Genomic DNA, 23,395 nt, shown 5'->3' with positions numbered 1-23,395 from the left:
TTGCCCAAATTCATTTTCTGCTTTAAACCGAATCCCGGCTATGAGAAGTGAACCATCGCAGGCCAAATTTGCGTAGTGCCACTTTGCAAATCCACCAGAATTTTAAACATCCACCCAGATCAGGGGTGCCCAAACTTTTCTCAAAGAGGGTCAGATTTGATGAAGTGAACATGTTGAGCTTTTTTAAGGATCGAAGTTGTTGAGTTGTGGGGTTTTTTTATGATTTAAACCCAAAGTTGCTGAGCTTTTTTAAAGGATTTTACCCAAGGACATATACTGCCATGGGGTGGTGGTGGATTAAATCGACCGGCGGGCCAGTTTAGGCCCACGGAACGGACTTTGGACATGCCTGACCCAGATTCTTAACTCAGACTAGATCTAGACGCATCAAAGAAGCGATTCCGTTAGAAGCGCGTTGAAAACTTCATACAGGGAAATCCCGTTGGCGATAAACCCTGCGCCAATGTAGCCGAGTTCTAACTCTGCTAAGTTTCGAAACCCTTCAGACTTGACCGCCATGCAACCTAACTTCTGCTCTTCTCTGTTTTCCAGGGAACCACCCCCTGCGGAAAAGCCCAGTTCAGTAAAAGTGTAAGTAACCCCTTGCAGTACGACTCTGGGCTGTTAGTTATGCCCTAGGTTTAAAAATTGGGGTCCGCCCGGGGTGCAAACTGCTGCTACTGGGTTACGTTTGTGGTTTTGCTGATTTGCAAAGCAAGAGATGATGCGAAAATTCTCTCTTTAAGTTTTGCATTCCAAAAAGGATTCTGCTCCCTAACGGAATATGTATTTGGAAAGGGGAATAATCTCACACTCCAGTCCTCAGCCCTGCTAAACCGAATCAGTCTCCAAGCCTCTCCTGTTGTTTAGCAAGGGAAGGGAAGTTAGGCTAGTACTAGCTAGTTTAGTCCAATCGGCTTCTGCTATCATTCCATGTCAATGTAGTCTGAAGGGTTAGTGTAGAAAGTGAAGAGGGGCTTGTTTGGGGCTTTGGCAAGGCAAGATCTGAAGCCCCACTTAAAATGAAACTGAGGACCCCTTCAGACATCTTATTTACTGCACATTCATGTTGATTTGTGCTATTGGAGGGTCATACACTAATTCTCATTCAATACCGTTTGTGCTTGCAAATGTTTTGGGGGTAGTAACACTGCTTCATTTCCAGGCAATGCCTATCTTGTAACTTCCTGGTGAAATCCCCTCGCTTTTTATACCACAAAAGTTCTGGTTTTGCTTTTCTCCTGCTTTCGTGGTGCTTCAGCCCCTCTGGACAAACATAACGTGGTAGTACGTGGGAAAGCGTCACAAAACAAAGTAAAGCAGAATAAATCCACCCCAACTCACTGCTATTGTGTCAAGAACTTGTTGCACGATACACCTACAATGTTGTTGTGGTTGTGTTGTTGTTGTTTTTTTAAAAAAAATGGTAACCCTGTTCATGAAGGCTACTCGGAAGTAAGCTCTGTTGTGTTCAAAGGGAATTGCTCCCAGGTAATTGGGTTAGTGTTGGCATAATACCTTCCCCTGTGCCCAATTTTACGACACACCTGTCTAGGACAGCTCATATCATGGGTAGGAAGACAAAATGGCGCCGGAGCAGATCTACAAGATTCGGAGCTCGTAGGTAACAGAACTATAATCTGTGACACCTGCACATGGGAAGTAAATTTTCTCTTTTCCAATATTATATCTTAAATACATTAATTACCGAGGTTCAGTTGCCATCATACTGACTTATCTGCATCTGGGCAAAATTCCAGACTCTGGTTGGGTTATGAGAAGAGCTCTAGGCAAGAAGCCCGATTATCAACCGTCAGTGGAACAGGCCTGATAAGGAAAAGATGATAGACTCTGTGGAGGCTAAATGAGATTTGGCTTTTTGACACCCAATTAACTCAAGCTTTAAACCTCAACTGAGGGTTTTTTAGAATTTTATATTAGTCTTAGTCCCGGTGGGAGCAGGACTACAAAGGAATGGTCTGCGTTGCTTACCGGTAGTCCCCTTGAAGAACTAAATTGCCGGCCTGTGAGGGTGAAGTTGAAGACTCCGACTCTCTTATGAACAGGCAGTGAAATATACCCCCACTGCAAGTGCTGATAGGCTCGAAGGAAATACTCATCACCTGAGTTGGCGTTAAAATATTATCCCCCCTCTTCTCGATAATCTGAATTATAGGGTATGGGAAACGTCTTAGAGACTCTGAGGAGACAGTTCCCGTTCCCTTTCCGAGATCAAAGCAAACATGAGCAGCGTCAAATAAATTGCTATATTTGGAGCTGGCTTTTTATGTGATGACCACGAGGAGAGTGAAGGGAGTGCAATCCTTGAGCGCAATCGACCCCCCTTAACCTCTGTTTTTCTTGCTTTGACAGAGTTGAAGAGCCCCCTGTTAAAAAGGAGAGTTCAAAGAAACTGTGAGTATTATTATGCAACCGCAGAATCATCAACCTGGGCTCTAACTTTTTCCTCTTGCAGCTAGGCATTGCGATACAACCTGGAGGGTTGACAACTCCATCAGCAAGACACCTGAGTTGCTTGGCATCTGAATCACACTTAAGCAGATCTGTTGCTCTACGGGTCTACTTCCCCCTGCACAACATCCGAATGTAGGGTATTCTGCGTCCCAGTGATATTTAAGGGCCTGTCCACACCAGAGCAAAAAGTGGAACACTTCAGGTTGTCCCAAATCTTTCCCCCTTTGAATGTGGATTGTCGTTGTTGTTGTTGTTTATTCTGGCTGTTTTGGACTTTCCAGGGATAAAGGGGGGAAAGTTTTGGGACAACACTAGGATGGGGAAATCATTGTGTGGGTGTCCCTAGATTAATAGAGAGAGAGGCTGGTGCGAATCAACATTTTTTGCCCTGATTTTAGACTCTTGCCTGAAATCCTGAAGAGATGCTGCTTTTCGAAGAACCCCACATTCCACACTGAAGTGTTTTCGTGTTCTTCTCCTTCTTTCCCTCCTTTATGCTAGCCCAGGGGTCAGCAACCTAAGGCCCATGGGCCAGAAGCGGCCTGACAGAGGTCGTTTTACTGCCTCACGAGCCGCCCCCGAACTGAGCTGCCTGCTTGCGCACTGAGCAAAAACCGGCACAGTGCGGTGAGGGGACTCGCTTCCGCGGCGTCGGAAATCGCTCCTGCACATGCTCAGATGTCAAAAATCGCGTCTGTGCAGATGCAGACGCTGGCGCAGTCTGGCTCACAGAGGGATCTCCACAGTACGGATCCGGCCCAGGCAAGATAAAGCTTGCTGAGCCCTTTGCTAGCTTGTCTTATTCAAAGCAGTCTTTGTTGCATTGGAATTTGCCATTTGAGTTGATCCAAAGCTTATTTTGGGGTGCGCACATTTTGATCCTTATCAGATTGCATGTGTCACAGGCTGCTGTATTGAATATGGAACTAGGAATCAGCCTTGCGGGGAAAGTTTCCTTGAAGGACAGTCAAACCTCAGTCCCCCAACAGCTCTGTTATCATATGTTTTGGCTCCCGAACGCTGAAAACCCGGAAGTAAATTCTCTGGTTTTCAAATGTCTTTCAGAAGCCGAACATCCAACGCGTCTTCCGCTTGAGTGCAAGAAGCTCTTGCAACCGCTACGCCTCGGTTGTTGAACATTTCGGAAGTCAAACAGTCTTCCGGAACGGATTACATTTGACAACCAAGGTTTGATTGTACAATCGTACCTTGGATCCTGAACACCTTGCAAGTTGAACATTTTGGCTCCCAAACGCCGCAAACCCGGAAGTGACTGTTCCGGTTTGCAAACTATTTTTGGAAGCCGAACGTCCGACGGGGCTTCTGCAGCCTCTGATTGGCTGCAGGAGCTTCCTGCAGCCAATCAGAAGCGGTGCTTTGGTTTCCAAGCGTTTTGGAAGTCTAACAGACTTCCGGAACAGATTCTCTTAGAACTCCAAGGTATGACTGTATCTGAAGATGCCTAGGATGTCTCAGGCAAAAGAGGGAATGGTTGCTTAGGTTATTGAATTAATCAAAGCATCCTGCAGTGACAAAAACAAGTAAACCATATTGAGGAAGGAAGATGGCAGCAGACCCTCTTTAACATCTCCTTTTTCTCTCTTAATCAGGGCGCCAGAACCCCCACCTCCAGCTCCGAAGCCAGAGTAAGTAACTAGCAAATGTTTGGGCTTTTTAAAAATCAAATTTTACAGCTGATCTGTAAGGCAGTCTGCTAGAGGAAAGGCTCGCCAGATTATATATTTTAAAAAGACATCAGATATGCACATCTCTACTCTTCTCTCCCCCCCCCAAACATAATACAGGGTGCTTTGCATGCTACTGTAGCACATTTTCTTCTTTAAAAAAAGGAGAATAAGAGAAGGGATCTGTTCCCCAAAAAACATAGGAAGAAAAGAATTTAATCTGTAAAGAGGCAAATGGGGGAGGGATTGCTTTGAGTCCCCCCCGCTCCCAAGTTTCTAGGACGGGATATCTTCGTGGCGAAAATCTAGTGCTGCTGAACAGCCTCCAGTTTTTAAGACCAGTTTAGATTAGATAATCAGATTATTAGGGAAGGGAAGAGGGTCCAGTGTTCAAAATTCCCGTTGTTCTAGGTGTGTTTTGCGACAGGGAATTTCATTAGCGCAAGTAGTTTTTGAGCTCTGGCGGAGAACCGTGCCTAAGAATTCAGATAAAAACTGCAGAGTGGAAGGAAAGGAGGACCTTTTTCAGCCTCCCCACTTCCAGCTACTCTCTGAAGACTGGAGAAGAGACCCTCTTAAGAATATTAGGGGGCTGAGCAGGGGAAGGACTAGACCATGTGGAAAATGAACATAGTATTTTAGCTGCAGTTCATTCATTTTCAGCTTTGCGTTCTTGCTATTAAAAAAGCACGCCTAGGCTTTCTGTTGTTGCGCCCCCAACCTAGGTTTAAGGTGCCATTTAGCTCCTTGCTTTCATATCTCCGTTTTTAACACGGAGAGGGTGCTCAGAGATGTGGGTTATTTCACAGCACTCAGTTTGCTTCAAGCTGCGAGGGAACAGCAACTCTGCTTCCACACCTTGGGAATTAGGAGTGTCCAGAAGCAAAAAGAGGACAAGGCTATGCAGAAGAGGGGATTTCAGCAAGGATCGCTCATTGCTGTCTGAAATTTTGCTCTGCTGCATACAGGGCCGGCGCCTCCATTTAGGCAAACTAGGCCTTGGCCTAGGGCGCCGAAATGGAGGGGGCGCTGTCGAGCCTGCCCGCCGCCCGCCCGCGCTGCCGCCAGCGCTGGGAGCAACGAGTGAGCGGTGGCGGTGGCAGCGCCCATAGCTGAAGCCTTCAGCTATGGGCGCTGTTGCTGCCAACGCCGCCATTTGCTCGCTGCCGTGGCAGCTGAAGAGCTCACAGCGTCCCCTCCATAGGCGGGAGGCGCGTGAGCCGAAATGAGAGCTCAGCGCCCTCCCGCCTATGGAGGGGACGCAGCGGCGTTCTGCACGCGTCATAACGCATGTGCCGGGGGGAGGCGCCAGAAGGTGATTTAGCCTAGGGCGCAAAAAGCCCTAGCACCGTGCCTGGCCGCATAACGATTAAAGGGGCAGGAACCCGGTCCCCTTTTCATCTGCCTACTGTGCTTGGAATCCAAAAGTTGCTCTTTTCCACTGCCCCAAATGTGGCCATGAACATGACATGGAGTTAAAGCACACACAGCTGCAATTTAGGGGAGGGAAGGAAGGGATGTATTGATCAGCTGCAGTGACCATAACTCCTGCTTTTCTCTCTTGCTCATCAGGTCTTCAGGGGCAGAAGATGATAGTGGGTCAAAGAAACCGTAAGTAATGCCAGAGTCAGTTCCTTCTTCCATTCAAACCAGAGGCAAACCTCAAGCCCAGGCTCCAAATACCTGGCCCTTGGGATTCTTGGTTCTCTGGATGGAGGACAGAGAGGGTTGTGTGAGTGCAGGCAGAAACTCGCCTACTTTGCAAACCTCGCATTTATTGCTTTCCGCACTCTTGCCTCCGACCCCACCCAGCACTGCCGTATGTGCCCCAAAGGTTGCCTTCAATCAGAGAAAAGTTTCCCCACCCCTGCTTCAGGTGGTTTGATTTTTAGAGCTCGGTTACATAATGCACCCCATTGCAGATTCACGATCTTCAAAGCGCAGAGAATTGTGCAAAGGTTTTCCTAACCTTATTAATGTAGTTATTGTTAGAAACAAAATGAAGCAACGTGCATTACTGGAAAAGGAGAAAGAAACTGAGCTGTGGAGGAGGGGTTGGGGAGCAGAAGCAGTCCACTTCTGGGTGGCATTTGATGGGCTTTTTCATTTAACGTAGAGGCTCAGAAATCGAAACATTTCTTTGCTTCATAATATCTGGAGAAGGTGATTTCCTCCCGCCCGGCCCCCTTCCTTTGATCAACAGCCAGTCCCATTGGATTTCCATCTTTTATTCTGTTTGGCATGAAGGTTTTTGTCTTTCTGGTACTGTAGCCCCAGACATTTTGCAAGAAACATTTTCTTTCCCGCAGCAGTTTTCATGGACATGACATGTTTCTGGCTTCTTTGCAAATCAGACTATAGGGTGCTGTCCATCTCTCTCTAAGCAAACTGGAGGCTTTTCCATTTTTGTTTTAGGTTTTGTTTTTAAAGTGGATCTCCAGTATGTATTTGTTTAAAGGGCAAGTCAGGAAAACCACTGGAAACTTAAAACCTAGAGACAAGCAGAAAAAAAGAGTTGGAAGTATTCAGAAAGAGGCTTCCCACCCCAGAGTTTAGACACAAATTTCTTGTGTTTCCCACTCTCTGATCGAGCAGGTTTTGCAAGTGTGTGTGTGTGTGTGTGCGCGCGCGCATTAGGCAATGCAAAACCTGTTTGGCTAGAGGCAAAAATGTGCGCACATTCTGAGCAGCAACACCAATTTCAAACTACCTGCCTTCATCTCTCTGAAAACAACTATTCTCCATCTCTAGTTCCAAACTGATAGAAGTCGTATGGTAGGGGAAGGAGTTTTCTCTGGATATCCCTCCCTCTGAAGACTTCTTGAAGGAATACAGGGCATTTACATGGGTGCAGCCTTGATTTTTGTTGGGGAGAGCAGCCCAAAGTTGTTGCTCCCTAAATTTGTTGAGCTTTTTTGGGGAAATACCTCTTAGGAGCATGCAGGGGGCAGGCTTTGGTTTTTTTTGGGGGGGGGAGGAGACTTCTGCTGGAGGGAGGCAGAAGCTCAATTAATCAATAATACGCATGGGTATTTGTAATTTGAAATCAGTACTTTTCCCCCCGAGCATATGAATCGGGTTTCCTCTATCAGATCTAGGTTTAGATCTCCTCAGGTGGGCAGAGATCCCTTTCTAGGAAGTCCATCTTGGAGGCATTGCAACTTGGGTAGTGTTTGTATTTGCTTGTTATATTTGCTTGTTCTTTTCTTTCTGTACACTTACTAGCTCAAATGAGGGAGATTTAGACTCCTTCCCCTGTAGATATCAGCAGCTAATGCCCCCTGGGACAAAATCCAGGGACAAGAATGAGGAAGTCATAGGACTTGCTTAGGGCGCCAGTGTGGTGTAGAGGTTAAGAGCTGTAGTCTCGTAATCTGGTGAACCGGGTTCGCGTCTCCGTTCCTCCACATGCAGCTGCTGGGTGACCTTGGGCTAGTCACACTTCTCTGAAGTCTCTCAGCCTCACTCACCTCACAGAGTGTTTGTTGTGGAGGAGGAAGGGAAAGGAGAATGTTGGCCGCTTTGAGACTCCTGCGGGTAGTGAAAAAGTGGGACATCAAATCCAAACTCTTCTGCACAGAACATCAACCTCCTAGGTGGTTGTATAATTTGCTTCCCCCACCCCTGGAACCTGTTCCTAAGTTTATGGTAAAATATTCCTGCTCTACAAACACTAATCTATTATCTCTGCCAAAGTTTGCCAACAAAGGTCTTGCAACAGCATCAATAATGCTACCTTAGGAGGCTGTGTTTAGGTACTGCAAGATGCCTGGTGTATACACCCGCAGCATCATAAACTAAACTAGCAGGCCAGAATTGGTTCATGCTGGCAAACCACAGGAAAAGATTGTGGAGTCGTGGAGAGAAGTGGGGAACTGAGCAAAGAAGCGGGACCAGTCTGGAACATTTCCGTAGGAAGGCTAGATGTGGTCTGTAGCCTGCCTGTTGCAGAACAGGTGTGTCTATATGGAAATGTGCATCCCGATCCCTTTTGTGTTGTTTCAAAGGTATGTTCCAATGGGACTTGCTCTAAGTGAGCATACACAGGATTGAGACATGACTATGTCCTCTGGGGAGCTCCGACAAGGCGGAAAAGCATTGGTTCCACTGCAGATTGCAGACCCTCTTCTCTTTTTGTACCAGATTGCGTGGGTCTCTCCTGCCACATACAGCTGCTACCTTATTATTATTTTTTTATGGCAAGGCCTCGTACACCTTTAATAACTATACTGAATTTCTGCATGCCACCAGCTGTTAAATGCACAGCCCACCCCTTCCAAAAGGAGATAAGGAGAGTTTTAGTGAAATTACTACCTTCAACCTAACAGTGAAGGGTTCACCCGCTACAGGGTCCTTGTTTCTTATCTGTGGTCCTAATCTCCCAGCTGTGTAGTGACATTGGGTGATGGTGCCAGGATGTGTCTGGTGGGCAAGCAATAGGCAGCGGCGAAGATGAAGAAGAATTTGGATTTGATATCCCACTTTATCACTACCCGAAGGAGTCTCAAAGCAGCTAACATTCTCCTTTCCCTTCCTCCCCCACAACAAACACTCTGTGAGGTAGGTGGGGCTGAGAGACTTCAGAGAAGTGTGACTAGCCCAAGGTCACCCAGCAGCTGCATGTGAAGGAGAGGAGACGCGAACCCGGTTTCCCAGATTAGGAGTCTACCGCTCTTAACCACTACACCACACTGGCTCTCTGTCCCAATTTCAGTGGTGGTGGTGAGCAGGACAAGGTATAGCTGAGGTCCCGCGTCTGACCACCATCTGGGTTGGAGGTCTAAATCTTTTGTCCCTGTCCCTGTCCCAGCCCACCCACTCCTCCACATGTTACTGAAGCATTGAGCCCTCTGGTTTGGCGGTGCTCTTATTGAATGCCTGGTCAGTCCATAAGAAGGCTGTAGCTTACCCCTCACAGAGTTACAATTTCCAGCAACCCTTAGCAAACTACGGTTCCCATTGGAACTCATCTGAATGAGCTTTAAAGGTGTGTGTGTGTGTGTACAGAGCCTCAGAATAATTTTTGTGTTGACAACGTGCCCAGGAGAGCTCAGGACAAAGGTCACCATCTTTCTCACACCAGCCAGATGCTAATGCGAAACCCGCTAGCGTGACCTGAGTTCAGTCCACTTCTGATTCCCAGCGCTGGTATTCAGGGGCACAGCCTCTCCAATGTCGGAGATTGTAGGCATCCGACTTTCAAAAGGGGAATCGAAGAGCGGAAACAGCAATACAGAACAAAAAGGCTGGGCCCCAGTTCTTAAGTCTGCCGCAGCAATGGCACTGGGGGGGGAGTTTGCCACACTCGTCGGAGTAGAATCCAGTTCAATTGGTTCAATTTTAACCTTGTCTTCTCTTTTCATTTGCAGGAGTTCAGCTGAAGAAGGCGAAGGGGGGGATGAAGAGGAGGATGAATGATTGTCCTTTTGTGAATACTGCTGTATATTATCTAGAGCACTTTACAAAGTACTATTGTTGTTTATAAGGAATATTATTAAATGCATTCCTCTGAAAGGGACCCTTTTCGTTATCTAACATTTTTTGTTATCTCATGTTTAGCACTCATACAAGCCAGGGGGAGTTCACATTTACGCCTGTAAAATATCTGTATCCTATGTCACAGCTTCTCACGAAGCTCCCAAACCTACTTACAAAAGACTCCAGGAATGAAACTAATACCAGGCAGCACAAAAATAACATTGGGTGCATGTGATGCCAGGATTATTCAGGCAACTGTTCCTGGCCCCAGCGTTTTGTGATTTCAGCTGCCACCTGCTAGCCAGCAACTCCCACTAAGGACCTCTGGAGCAAGGGAGTGATTTTGATGGAGGCAAATCTTCCCTCGCTGACAGCAGGCCATCACCAGCTCTCTTGGGGATCTTTACAACTCTGCAATTCTCGCCAGGGTTACTGTCCTCATATTGCAGATATCAAGATATGATGCCAAGAGATTACAGCTTTGCCTAAGGCCACAGCAAATTCATCCTGCAAGTGAAATCTGAACCAAGAAAATATTATCTGAAGGGGGGGAGGGGTAGATTAGCCTCACAATTGCAGATTAAAGCATGAATGATTGCTGAAAAAAGGGGGAAGGCATTCTGTGTATGGGCCAGAGTACTCTTTCTCATTTACTTATTTACTTGTATATTGCAGGTCTACATGCAGGAAGCAAGAACGTAGTTCTGAGTCTTGGCACAAATTTGAGTCCTATACTCTGCACATGGTCAGAGGGGCTCCTCCCCCCCCCCCAGTTCCAAGTGACCTGTGTTGCTGAAAACCATTCCCCAAGCAAAGCCTTAGCTTCACCTAAAACAGTGATGGCCAAACTTGGCCCTCCAGCTGTTTTGGGGACTATAATTCCCATCACCCCTTACCACTGGTCCTGTTAGCTAGGGATGATGGGAGTTGTAGTCCAAAAACAGCTGGAGGGCCAAGGTTGGCCACCACTGGTTTTAAAGATAAGCTGCCTTGCCTTTTGCACAGGACATGGGCCTAGCCAGGAGTTTTTTTGGGGGGAGGACAGGTTTTTGTTGGGTAGGGGGCAGAATCTCAGATTTGTATTGATTGCAGGGGGGGGCACCTGCCTATGGCCCAGGAGTATTATTTTAGGATCTCACATTTTCGTACCTGAAAGCTACCAGTTCCCAGGCAGAGACATGCTGCAGGGAGCAAGGAAACATCTCCTTCTGGTCTGTTTTTAGAATGCCTGCATTTTGCCCACGCTCAGATATGCTCTTCTCTTCTTTACTACATCAGCTATCTCAGGGGGAGGAGCTTGTTCAGTGTGTTACCGCTTTCAGCCAGTGAAATCCCAGAACGGGTGTGTCTGCCAATCATCGAGCGCAGGCAGCTTTGAGTAGGCGGGATCCAAGCGCGGAAGGGGGGGGGAAGTAGTCCTGGTGGCCAGCAGGAGGCGCAAAGGAGTTCAGAGAAAGACCCGCCTCTGTTTTCCACCCCGGTCCTATCAGATCCTTTGCTCCGCCCATTCCTCGCTATAAAAATATAGAGATAAAGCTAGAGTGGCGCGCCTCTCGCAGGGCGATGATTTCTGAGCTCGCATTTTGAAATCCTTTAATAGCGTAGCCGTACAGTATTTCGGTTTCCCCCTGCGCAAATAGAAAGACCTTATTAGCCATAGAAACCGACGGCGAAATTCAGGCTTGTGCAGTAGCTGCGATTGATCTGGCAGCAGCCTGAAATAAAAGGTGCCAGCAAGGGAGACTGGTCCCTTTCCCCCCAGCTGGTGTATGTCAATTTCTGAGGTTTTCAACATTAAACACAACATGCTTTTCCAACATAAGGGCAGTCCATTATCCTCATAAAAGCTGAGCTGAGAAAGTGGCTTAAGAATGCAGAAAAAGGCTTCTTATCCAGAGTCCATCTTTCTCAAGAGTCAGCAATGTCTACCTGCCAACTGGTAGCTGATCACCAGGTTTTCATGTGAGGGAGCATCCCAGCTCTACCTTGAGGTACCAGGGATACAGGACCAGCGCAGGACATTTTGGCACCTCAGACAAACCACATCCCAACCAGGGAAGAAGGGATGAGTGAAGGTCTCACATTGGGAACAAAAAGAGGAACAAAAGATCTGCATCAGGAACAAATCAAATCCCGACAGTTGAAGTGGAAATCAAAGGAATGGGAAAGGGGGCCATGCTCCAAATCAGGCCAGACAGGACACCCCAAAGGGCATTGTTCTGAACTACAGGCCCAAAGGAGGGCCTGGTCGAGTGGTCTGATGCAGCGATTTCATAGAAGGATGTCGGAAACGCTGGAAGAACCCATTCTGATGTTTTATTAAAGAAAGGTGTAGACTTATAAAACAGCATGCAAAGCCTGGCTGCCCTTACAGACAGAGGCAGGACAGACACCGCAATAGTGAGAGGTTGTCACAGCTTGTCTGCAAAGTGCTAATACATTAAGCATTACTTATACTGCACAGAACACGGCGTATTTCAGTTTGGCCAGAACTTCCCATCCATCCACTTGTCCCATGAGGGCATAAGTGACAACTATCCAAAAGGGGAAAAGAACGCTCCCTTCTTTGGGCCGAGAGCCAAGCATCCTCCTGGGGCCCACAGATAAGCACAGCATCCAAGCAAACCAATTAGCACATAAAAAAGCAAGTGAATACAGTATTTAACCTGAAGCAAACTTTCCCATTGAAAGTAATGGAAAGTGAATTAATCTGTTCCAGACGGGTCTGCGGAGTACTCAACCTGAAGCGTACTTAACCCGAGGTATGAGTGTAATTGGTTCCGGAAGAGCGTACTTAACCTGAAGCGAACTTTCCCATTGAAAGTAATGGAAAGTGGATTAATCCATTCCAGACGGGTCCACAGAGTACTTAAACTGAAAATACTCAAACTGATGTGTACTTAAACCGAGGTATGACTGTATAAGCATGCACGAGCTCGTTCTTGTAACAACCGCCCATTAATTGTAGGGTTATCTTGATTACTAAGATGCTGAGTTTGCAGAGCTTCCAAAACATATCACCTTTACTTTCCCCCACCCCCTGCCATTTTCTCCCTAGGGTTGAGAGCAGATCCCGCCTCCAAGGTGTGCGACACAGCTGCCACCGCAGCAGCAACAGTGGGCAATGCATTTCTTGAGCGGGCTGGCCCTGCGGGGACTGAACACAGGGCTTTCTGCATGCAGAGCAGATGCTCTGCCGCTTAGCTGTGGCCCTTCACTGCAATGTAGCCCAGCTGCAGACGCAGCTGTCCCCAAAGTGGGGTGTGTGCAAGCAATTGAGATAATCACACTGGGGATATAAATGAATGAATGAATGATTTCCCCCGCATAGTCTGAATGGGGAATACGTTGCCGCTTAACCACAATTTTCCCCTATTATTTTTTAGATTATAAATAAATAAAAGATTTTCCCCCACGTATCCTGAATGGGGAATACGCTGCTGCTTAATCACCTTTTCCATCCCGCTATTATTTTTTAGGATGGGGGGGGGATTCCCCATGTAGCCTGAATGGGGAATACGCTGCTGCTTAATCGTCCCCCGCTCCGCCCCTATTATTTTTTGGGTTATAAATGAATGAATAATTTCCCCGACGTAATACGCTGCTGCTTCATCGCAGCCACTCCCGGTAAGGGAGAGGCTGGACGGGGCGGGGACAGATAAGGCTTTGCAGCTGGCAATTTGTGACCTCATGGGCCTCTCTACCCTTTCCCCCCCTACTTATCTCTGCGGCTCCTCGGGCGGCGGTGTGACGTCAGGGCGCGAGCTCCTGCCCGGGAGCCTCTTGCTTGTTCCGCGCTGACTTCCGGGTTTCCTCAGTCCAGCTTCGCCATCTGAGTCGCGCCGCTGAGCAGGTGAGATTTTCTCTCTTTCTCTTTCTCTCTCTCCCCCACTCCCGCCTCTTGTCCGCCATTCTCTTCAAGCGCCGCTTCTGGTGGGGGTGCAAGGAGGCCGTGCAGAGAGAGGAGTCGTCGGGGGAGCACATTCAGGGGGAAGAAAATGGGGGGGGGGGGTTGGTGACACTTAGGGTTGTAGAAAACGAAGGGTTAAGGTGCGTGGACAGGGGGGACGAAGAAGAAGAAAAGCTCGGTGTAAGGTGAAGGGATGGGTCTCTTGAGATATAGGTCTCTCTCTTCCCCTGTCACCCTTTAGTGTGACCAACAGCAGCCACGCTGTCACCCTTTCTCATGACCAAGAGCAGAACCCAGCGCAGGGATGCTAAGCCCAGGGGTGGACTTCAGTTCTTATTTTCAAAACAATTCATTTTGCTACAGTTGCTTTTCCTGTCACCCTTTAGTGTGACCAACAGCCATCACACTGTCACCCTCTCTCGTGACCATGAGCAGAACCCAGGGCAGGGGTGCTAAGTACAGGAGTGGACTTCACTCACAGGGCGCCCTGAGCCAGGAGGAAACCATTCTTATTTTCTTTCCAAAATAGTTCTTATTTTCAAAACAATTCCTTTTGCTACAGTTGCTTTTTATGGATCTTGTTAGGAGGTACTTCTACAAATATAGTTGTTGTTGTTATTATTTTGCACACACTTGGCTCGGCACCCTCGGGAGGGAATCCGCCTGCACCGCCTTAACTCAAGCGCAGCTAAGACTGCAGAAGAACAGATAATTTATTTATTGCTAAGTTCACCAGCAGCAAGGAGCAGCTTTAGACCACAGTCCTATACACACGTTGTTGTGGTTATTATCATAGCTGCCAAGTTATCCCTTTTTAAAAGGGATTTTCCCTTATGCTGAATAGGCTTCCTCGTGAGAAAAGGGAAAACTTGGCAGCTATGGTTATTATTAATTATTAAAATTATATTCTACCTTTCATCTGAAGATCACAGCACGGTTTGCAGTATAAAAAACCAGAAATGCATAAGAGAAAAGCAGTAACACACACACACACTAGACACATTTAAAAGGCCATGGGTTGTTTAATCAGTCCAAGGCCTGAGAGAAGAGGAACATTTTTGCCTGGCACCTAAAGATATGTAGCAAAGTGCTGGGCGATCCTCCCTGGGGGGGAATATCCCACAAGTGTTGCCACCCTCCAGACCTCTTCAGGAGTAGACACACAAACAAAGGCCTCAGAAGATGATCTCAGGGTTCATATGGAAAGAGGCACTCCTTGAGGTATTGCAGTCCTGAGCCACTTAAGACTTTATTGGTCAAAACCAGCACTTTGCATTGAAACTAACTGGCAGCCAGTACAGTCGGGCCGTAATCTGTGTAATATGCTCAAACTGTCTTGCCCCGGTGAGCAACCTGGCTGCCAAATTCCACACCGGCTGAAGTTTCCGAGCCGTCTTCAGAGGCAGCCCCGCGTATAACACCTTGCAGTAACCTAGCCTTGAAGTAAGACCCATTGAATTCAATGGCACATAATTCTGATCAGTCACGTATGGGAGGGCACCAACTTCCACCACAGTGGTGCCCCAGAGTTCGCTCCTTTGCGGTTTTAACAGTGAGTCCATAAGTACCTGTGGATGCCAATTCTGGATCCACGTCCTTCTACAGTGGGGACATAGGTTTCCAGGCAGGAGTTGATCACGGCGAGGGTTTGCCAAGCGTGCCTTCCTCTTAGCTCGTTTCTCCCTTTCGTTCTGAGTTCAAGCGTCTTCAAAGTCCATGACACCTTTGGTAAATGCTGTTCTCCAATTGGAGCGCTCGCAGGCCAGTGTTTTCCCAATTGTTGGTATATATACTACATTTTTTAGATTTGCCTTGAGAGGCTCTTTAAACCTCTTTTGTTAACCACCAGCATTGCACTTTCCATTTTTAAAAGTTCGGAATAGAGTAGTTGCTTTGAAAGGCGGTAATCAGGCATCCGCACAACATGACCAGTTCCAACGAAGTTGATGTTGAAGAATCATTGCTTCAACACTGGTAAAACCCTGCTCATGGGGGACACTTGCTGTAAGGTAATGCCTGCCCCCGAGCATGTGAAACTGTGGTTGGGCCACCACTGAAAGGGATCCCACAAGAGGGTGGCGGTGCTTGTCCACAGACTGTACTGTACTTTTTGAGTGTGCTTAAAATGTAATTTGTGCTTGCATCACCAACACCCAGCTGTCTGTATGCGTTTGTGCAGGTGTGTTATGTTAGGGCTAACAATCTGAATAAGAAATCGGGTCGGTCACATAGCTGTATATATTTAAGGTCTATATTTAAGATTATATCTGCATAAATTAGCATATGAAAAATAGTTATACAGGAAAAAGTACATGTTACAACACAGTTCATCCAGCAGAGGCATTTCCTCATTTCTGCTGAATTGAGGGGTAAGAATGTCTTTGTGTTTCTGCACACAGAGCTATCTGTTTCTATAATGCATTCATAGTACAGTAAATCTATACTCTGTCTTTTAGGGCAGCTTTCCTCACAAGCCAGCTCACAAAAACAGATTAATAACAATTTACAGGTAACAAAATCAGCCCCAATACGGTCAGCAGACACTGATAAATACAGGAGAATATAAAACAGCAGAATCCAGTAAACTAAAAACACAAAATAAATAGCAGCTATAAAGAAGTTTTTAATAAAGTTATTGCCTGTGAGTTGCAAGCTCACCTATATTTAGGTTAACCAAGGACAGTGATCTAAATGGGATTTACTCATTTGTGAAGGATCACAGCCATTCCTTTTCACATCACCAGACACCTGCAGACAGCCTTGCTTGCTCCTCTTTCCTCTTGTTTGACAATTTGCATAAGTACTTGTATTTAAAATAGTATTCAAAATATTCCGTCTGAATCACTGGAAGCATCATATTAGTTGTGCAACACACTGTAAATGGTTTGGTCAGTTTATTGACTAAGACAGCAGTCGTATACATTTCCCCATCGGAATGCTCTGCAAACATTATAGCTGTGCAGTGTGTGTGCATTTGAGTTTATAAAGTGTGTTTATAAAGTTTATATAAAGTGTGTGCTTTTTATTTCACATGACAATGCAATAAAACCATCATGCAAGATTTTATGAGCACTTAAAGCTCTTTAACATACTCTGCTTGAAGCCTATAGTTGCAAAACATTTGGTGCAAAGATCACATGCGCTTTTTTAAGCATATCACTCCAGATAAGTAACACTGCTGGAAATAAAGAAGGGGAAATAACTGCTTTCCACATCCGGTACCCCATGATCCCGCCCCTCCCCAAAAGGATCACGCGGGGTAGAGCTACCAAAACCTAGGATGCTTCAGGTGTTGTTAGACTATCTTCCACCATCCTAGACCAATTGTCATGTTGAATGGGAACTGGACTCCCACAATGTCCAGAAGGCCACGGATTCTGCTACTGCCATACTTGATGCCGAACACACAGACAAAACACAGCACCCATTCTCACCCTGCCTGTCATGACAGGCATTTTGCAGATAAAGGTGTTATTCTTTAGTGTGATCAAGATATGGAATCCAGAATGGGGCCAGGTAAATGACAGGGCTGTGTTTTTCCCACATAGGTGAATGCTTGTGTAGAAGTCTCTGCTCAAGAACCCTTTACAGATAAATTTATTTTGGCCTTTGCTTACCACTGTCTTGTGTGCTGTTTTAATTTTTGGAATCTGAGTATATTTTGTGTCTGGTTTTTGTTTGCTTGTTCATGGGCATTTAAGCACAGATAATGATGACCTTTGATCATAATTTGTGTCAGGGCTGAATGCCTTTCTTTCACTCATGTGAACCCTCCCACTCAGTTATGCAAAGAAACCACAATCTGAGCTGGGAACTTGCAAAATGTGACAGTACAGTGGTACCTCGGTTTAAGTACACAATTGGTTCCGAAGTCTGTACTTCACCTGAAGCGTACTTAACCTGAAGCGAACTTTCCCATTGAAAGTAATGGAAAGTGGATTAATCCATTCCAGACGGGTCCGCGGAGTACTCAACCTGAAGCGTACTTAACCCGAAGTATGAGTGTAATTGGTTCAGGAAGTCCGTACTTAACCTGAAGTGAACTTTCCCATTGAAAGTAATGGAAAGTGGATTAATCCGTTCCAGACGGGTCCGCGGAGTACTTAAACTGAAAGTTCTCACACCAAAGCGTACTTAAACCAAGGTATGACTGTATGAGCTTTTACAATCTCAGAGGTTGGGAAATTTGCCGCCAAGAGGACAAAAGTTGTCATGGCCAACATAATTGATTTCCTCACTGTGCAAAAATACTGCTTGTTGCTCTTGTTGGAGGGTTTACCTGATAATTTGGGCATTTATCACCTAAACCAGTGATGGCCAAACTTGGCCCTCCAGCTGTTTTGGGACTACAACTCCCATCATCCCTAGCTAACAGGACCCAGTGGTCAAGGAGGATGGGAATTGTAGTCCCCAAACAGCTGGAGGGCCAGGTTTGACCATCATTGACCTAAACCTTTGTAACCTGTAAAGAGTGAAGGAGGAGGGATCATTTACTTTTGACAGGTCAGATGAGCAGAGGTGTTTAATTACCTAATTGCAAGTGGGTTCCCACCCCCTGAAAAGGGCTTTTTCTCTGTTCTCTTCATGACCAAACTGGACATTACATGAAATGTCAAACTTATTTTGATGTTTCTTAATAATAATTAAAAAAAAACACAAACAGCTGCAGGCAGCCCAATCCAGACTGGGACCACAGAAGGGCAATTGACCCTCTCCCTGATTCCACAAGACCCAGGTGGCACTGTGGGTTAAACCACAGAGTCTAGGGCTTGCTGATCAGAAGGTCAGCGGTTCAAATCCCTGCAATGGGGTGAGCTCCCGTTGCTCAGTCCCTGCTCCTGCCAACCTAGCAGTTCGAAAGCATGTCAAAGTGCAAGTAGATAAATAGGTACCGCTCCGACGGGAAGGTAAACGGCATTTCCGTGCACTGCTCTGGTTTGCCAGAAGCAGCTTTGTCATGCTGGCCACATGACCCGGAAGCTGTCTGCGGACAAACGCCGGCTCCCTTGGCCTATAGAGCAAGATAGTTCAGCTGGAATATCATCACTTCCACTGGCCTTGTTATTAGCAGTGCTTTCTAAGGCCCATTTGACTTCACTCTCCAGGATGTCTGGCTCAAGGTCAGCAACCACACTACCTGGGGTGTACAAGACCTCCATATCTTTCTGGTAAAATTCCTCTGTGTATTCTTGCCACCTCTTCTTGATGTCTTCTGCTTCTGTTAGGTCCTTTCCACTTTTGACCTTTATTATGGTAATCTTTGTACAAAATGTTCCTTTCATATCTCCTATTTTCTTGAACAGATCTCTGGTTTTTCCCATTCTGTTGTTTCCCTCTATTTCTTTGCATTGCTCGTTTAAGAAGGCCCTCTTGTCTCTCCTTGCTATTTTTTTGGAAATATGCATTCCATTTCCTGTATCTTTCACTATCTCCCTCGCATTTTGCCTGCCTTCTCTCCCCCGCTATTTTGTAGAGTTGGAAGGGACCACAAGGGTCAAATCAGGGCCTCCCCATAACTCCCCATCCCTCCTTTTGCTCCCGTTCTCAGTACATGTTCCATGCTACTAAAATGTTTTGGATCATTTCTCTCTCTCTCTGTGCAATCTTTTTTTAAAACCAATACAAAGTTATAAAAATCCAAACCTGGTACCTCAGGTTACAAACGCTTCAGGTTACAAATGCTTCAGGTTTACAAACTCCACTAACCCAGAAATAGTACCTCAGGTTAAGAACTTTGCTTCAGGATGAGAACAGAAATTGTGCGGCGGCAGCAGGAGGCCCCATTAGCTAAAGTGGTGCTTCAGGTTAAGAACAGTTTCAGGTTAAGAACGGACCTCCGGAACGAATTAAGTTATTAACCAGAGGTACCACTGTATCCATATACAGAGATTACTCCGAATCTCACGACTCCCCACCCCCACCCCCTCCACGGAGTCCCATTTTAAACATTTAAAACCCCATCTTCTTCCAAACCCTAACTTTTATGTCAATCCGTATTGTCCATGGTAGTTGTTACGCTACAAGCGAAATCAAAATCCTCCCAATGTTTCCATCTGCTTACAGTGGTCTCCTAGATAACTTACAAATTTTCCCCATTCTTTAGTAAAGTTTTTGTCTCCTGGTTCCTGAGTTTTCCAGTCAGTTTTGCCATTTCGGCATAGTCCATCAGCTTGGTTTGCCCTTCCTCTCTGGTTGAGACCTTGTCTTTCCATCTCTGGGTTAGTAGCACCCAAGTGGCGTTTGTTCTGTACATAAAGAGTCTTTTCTGCTCCTTTGAGCTCTCGGTACCTGCAATTCCTAATAAAAAACGCTTCTAGTTTTTAAACAAAAGCTATTGTAAACTTTTTTCCCATTTCGTTATATATCGTTTTGGATCATTTCTCGTGCCAAAGGGGGCATGGCAATCGAGGATCATGGGAAAATGCTGAAAATGCTTTCCCCTTCCCTCTCCGCTGCCATGCCCCATAGTTAAGGCAGCCTGCCCAGCTTGGGCTCATGAAAGCTTAGAGGTGGCCGGGGAATAGCTCGCCCCCTGTGCTTTCTGTCATGAGGAATGCCAACAGGGTGAGCATTGCCGCAAGCAAAGGGCCTGAATGCTTGTGGAGGGTATGTCATGCCAGTGGTGCAAAAGCTGGCTTGGAGGAGGAAGGGCACAGCTCCCTGCTTCCCAAAATGTGTTGACCATTGTTTTCCGCAGCAGTGAAGAAAGCAGAGAGTTTCTTCCAAAATGAGTGCAGTTCCTGCAGGCTTGCAACAGCAGGCACGTTTACGGTGCAGAAATTGTGTTGCCGACGTGGATGAGCTGGCTGCAAGTTGAATTTTGAAATATTCCCTTTAGGGCCCAACGGCTCACGCAGATGGAATCTCACTCATTTCATAATGGCCTCCCCGAGCAGGTGATGGGGAATGAGATGTTCCTCATTCACAAGCCACTGAAGTATTTGTCACGCTGGCTAGTAAGAAACGGGTGGACGGTCCTTCCTCACCTGCTGTGGATTGCTGCTCCTGCCATGGGCGGTGGCAACAAAGAACAACCTCAGAGGTAGCAGGTACGCCTGTACAATATCTTTTTAATGTCAGCGGTCAAATTTTGATGGGGTGAGGGTGCTGTGGAGGACTGAAGGGAGCAGGCGTGGCAGAAATCCTTCCTAAAGGCCATGGCGGTGCCTGGGCTTTGGCCTTGGAGGGGGGGCACTTAATATGAGGAATAGTGATTCATTGATTTAGTTAGCCTTACTGCGAATCTGAGAAGTATCTCTGACATGTATTTGCTGAACCTTTTACAGTGGTACCTCAGTTCACGAACGGCTCCCGAACGCCGCAAACCCGGAAGTGAGTGTTCCGGTTTGCTAATGTTTTTCGGAAGCCGAACATCTGACACAGCTTCCGCTTGAGTGCAGGAAGCTCCCACAGCCAATCGGAAGCCGTGCCTTGGTTTTCGAACCGTTTCGCGAGTCAAACGGACTCCTGGAACGGATGGTTCAAGAACCAAGGTACCACTGTGTTTAAAAAAACTTGAGAGAGGAGATTCCTTTGTTTAACCTGTTCGAGTTCTGAACTGCTCTTTGTCATCAGGAAGTTTTAGTGAAATGTCTTTAATTTTCTGGGCCAAAGGCTCAGCCTTTTAAGTTGGGTGTCCTATTCTTCATGCCTTCTGCCACCTACTTATGCTATATTATCATTAGTAGTAGTAGCAGTAGTAGTAGTAGTAGACGACGACTGGCAGCAGCGTTCCATGATCTCATTCAGAGGTCTGTTGCAAATACTGGGGATTGAATTTGGGTTCTCATACACTCAAAACTTGCTTCCTTTGAATCCTGTTATAAACCCTCTGGAATCCACATGTTGGTTGGCATCCGTCTGTCTCGGGAGACAATGGAAGAGCGTCCCTTGGGGGAGAGTGAAGTCAAACCATTGGAACGTTATAGCACCTGATATGGCTGTAGACACCAATAAAGGAGAGACATGTTTCGTTGCAGCTGGGGCAGATGAAGACATCCAGTTTTGCTGCTGCAAATGCACCACGGCGTTTCTTCTTTCTGCGCTCCTCCCAGTGGTCATTCCTCCTCTGGCCACTGCTAAGGAAACTTGACCTGGCTGGTTGTCTCCAGGCGCTGCTGCTGTCTGCAAGGCATTCCCACCTGTTGAGACATGATATCTCGACAGAGGGGGGTCTGCCTGCCTGCCTGCCTGCCTGCCTGCCTGCCTGCCTCTTTCTCTTTGCATAGGTTGGGCAGGATATGAAAGGGGGAGAACCACATAGTGTTCACCCAGCAGGTGACTTTGTAAAGCTTTCTCAGCTTCTTCAGAAATCATCACCATAGACATTCCAAGCTTACAGACGTCCATAGCTGCCAAGTTCTCCCTTTTTTTAAGGGAAATTCCCTTATGCTGAATAGGCTTCCTCGTGAGAAATGGGAAAACTTGGCAGCTATGCAGACGTTTCATTTGTCAGCATCCCAGATAAAGACCCCAAATGTGGGAACACAGCACCGGTCAGGTGGGGAGGAAAAGTCTCATCATTCACGTTGCACGGAACAAAGTGTTTACGTCCCAGAGATGAATAGCTTTTAAGTTTCCAGGTTCCGACTTAGTCACAATGTGACTTGCCTATTGTTGCTTATAACCTTGCGTCTCATGACGATGACTTGGGAGTCTGTCAACTGCTCACAGCCGCCTTTTGTCTTAAAAGAAAGGAGCGATCTGGCTGACAGTTTTCAGATTTCTGGAGAATACTAGTGGCTTCTGGATCTAGCAGCCTGCTTTAACATAGATGTGGCTCCCTCATGGATAATATCGCGGTGAGTGGGTGGAATGCCAAAATATATCCTTGCACAACTATGCCTCCGTGTCATAATTGTGCCTACATAGCACACTTTATATGTGCTTTTTGGGAGTATGCTGTATATATATATCTACCTGTTGTTTTAGAGTTTGTTCATTTTTTTAAGCTGCTTGAAAGAAGTGGGCTTGTGCATTGAGGATTCTGTTCTTGAGACCAGGGCGTTCAAGCAATTGTGTGCCCTTGATTTTATTCCAGCTGCTCTAATGTACACGAGCGAGATTTGAACCAGGCCAGGGCAGCCCCTGTGCTCTCAGTGTGCTGCGTTTCGATGCGTATTTACTAAGAACAGCTGAGAGAACTTAAATCTGTGTGAGCGGCCCTATTGCTTTATGTTTCCCAGCTGTGAAATGCCTTCCTTCGGCAAGATTCCACACCGCCTCTCCCTTCCCCACACAAGCCCCGTCTTTTCTTCCAGGGTTTGTTTGTGAAGAGACTTTTGGGAACGGGGAGGAGAAACATTTCTAGTCAGCAATCGCCCAGGTTTTCTGTTATGGGAAGTAGCGAGGCAACGGTCATTAACCATTTGTCAGGAACAGCAGGAAAGGCTCTGCGTGCCGACGGCAAGCGGTGGCCATGGTAGGATCCTGTCAACAATCCCCTTGTATGTATATGCCTGCATGTGTAAACTTCCTTTGTAAGAGTGCCCCACACGGATCCAGACTTGGGAGTCAGAATGTGGGCTCCAGACCCCATTCTGAAAGCCAAATTCACACAGAGCCAGTGTTCAAAATTCGCCAGGCGCATTTTGCACCTGCCTACCAGCCCCTTGCAACCAAGTGAAGATGCCCGGGCTTCAGAATGGCGCAGGACGCCTCCACCATCTGGAGGTGCATACCTTGAATCTTGACTGTTTTCGCACACTAGCAACACATCCTGCAGAATTCCATCCGTTATATTTTATCTGCACAATCAGAACGAATTTCAGGAACCAAAAAGTCGTATTGGAAAAATATGACTTTTGTGCTGTCTGGCCCAAAATGGCGACTAGACATTCCGTTTTGG

General features: G+C 46.6%; 2 protein-coding genes across 5 annotated transcripts in view; both read left to right on the top strand.

Annotated features, from left to right (window-relative positions):
• LOC118095830 (leucine-rich repeat-containing protein 37A) overlaps nt 1-9,695 on the top strand; it is a 35,696-nt gene extending 26,001 nt beyond the window's left edge. For both annotated transcript variants that reach the window (XM_035137105.3, XM_088656127.1), the window contains exons 14-18: nt 553-591; nt 2,374-2,415; nt 4,086-4,121; nt 5,733-5,771; nt 9,530-9,695. In XM_035137105.3, coding sequence (XP_034992996.2) covers nt 553-591; nt 2,374-2,415; nt 4,086-4,121; nt 5,733-5,771; nt 9,530-9,578 — 205 coding nt within the window. In that variant the 3' untranslated portion in view covers nt 9,579-9,695. The remainder of the gene's footprint in view (nt 1-552; nt 592-2,373; nt 2,416-4,085; nt 4,122-5,732; nt 5,772-9,529) is intronic.
• A 3,661-nt stretch (nt 9,696-13,356) lies between these two features.
• Nucleotides 13,357-23,395, top strand: part of PLEKHM1 (pleckstrin homology and RUN domain containing M1) — a 36,970-nt gene continuing 26,931 nt past the window's right edge. Inside the window, exon 1 of one of the 3 annotated variants that reach the window (XM_035135890.3) lies at nt 13,357-13,491. The gene's annotated coding sequence lies outside the window, so the exon portion shown is untranslated. Of the gene's footprint in view, nt 13,492-20,381; nt 20,598-21,960; nt 22,350-23,395 lie in introns of those variants that run through there. The other 2 variants (XM_035135892.3, XM_035135891.3) reach the window with 2 other exon arrangements.

This window comes from Zootoca vivipara, chromosome 12, assembly GCF_965207765.1.
Source record: "Zootoca vivipara chromosome 12, rZooViv2.hap1.1, whole genome shotgun sequence".
Classification (NCBI taxonomy): Eukaryota; Metazoa; Chordata; class Lepidosauria; order Squamata; family Lacertidae; genus Zootoca; species Zootoca vivipara.
This window is presented reverse-complemented; position numbering and strand designations above follow the sequence as displayed.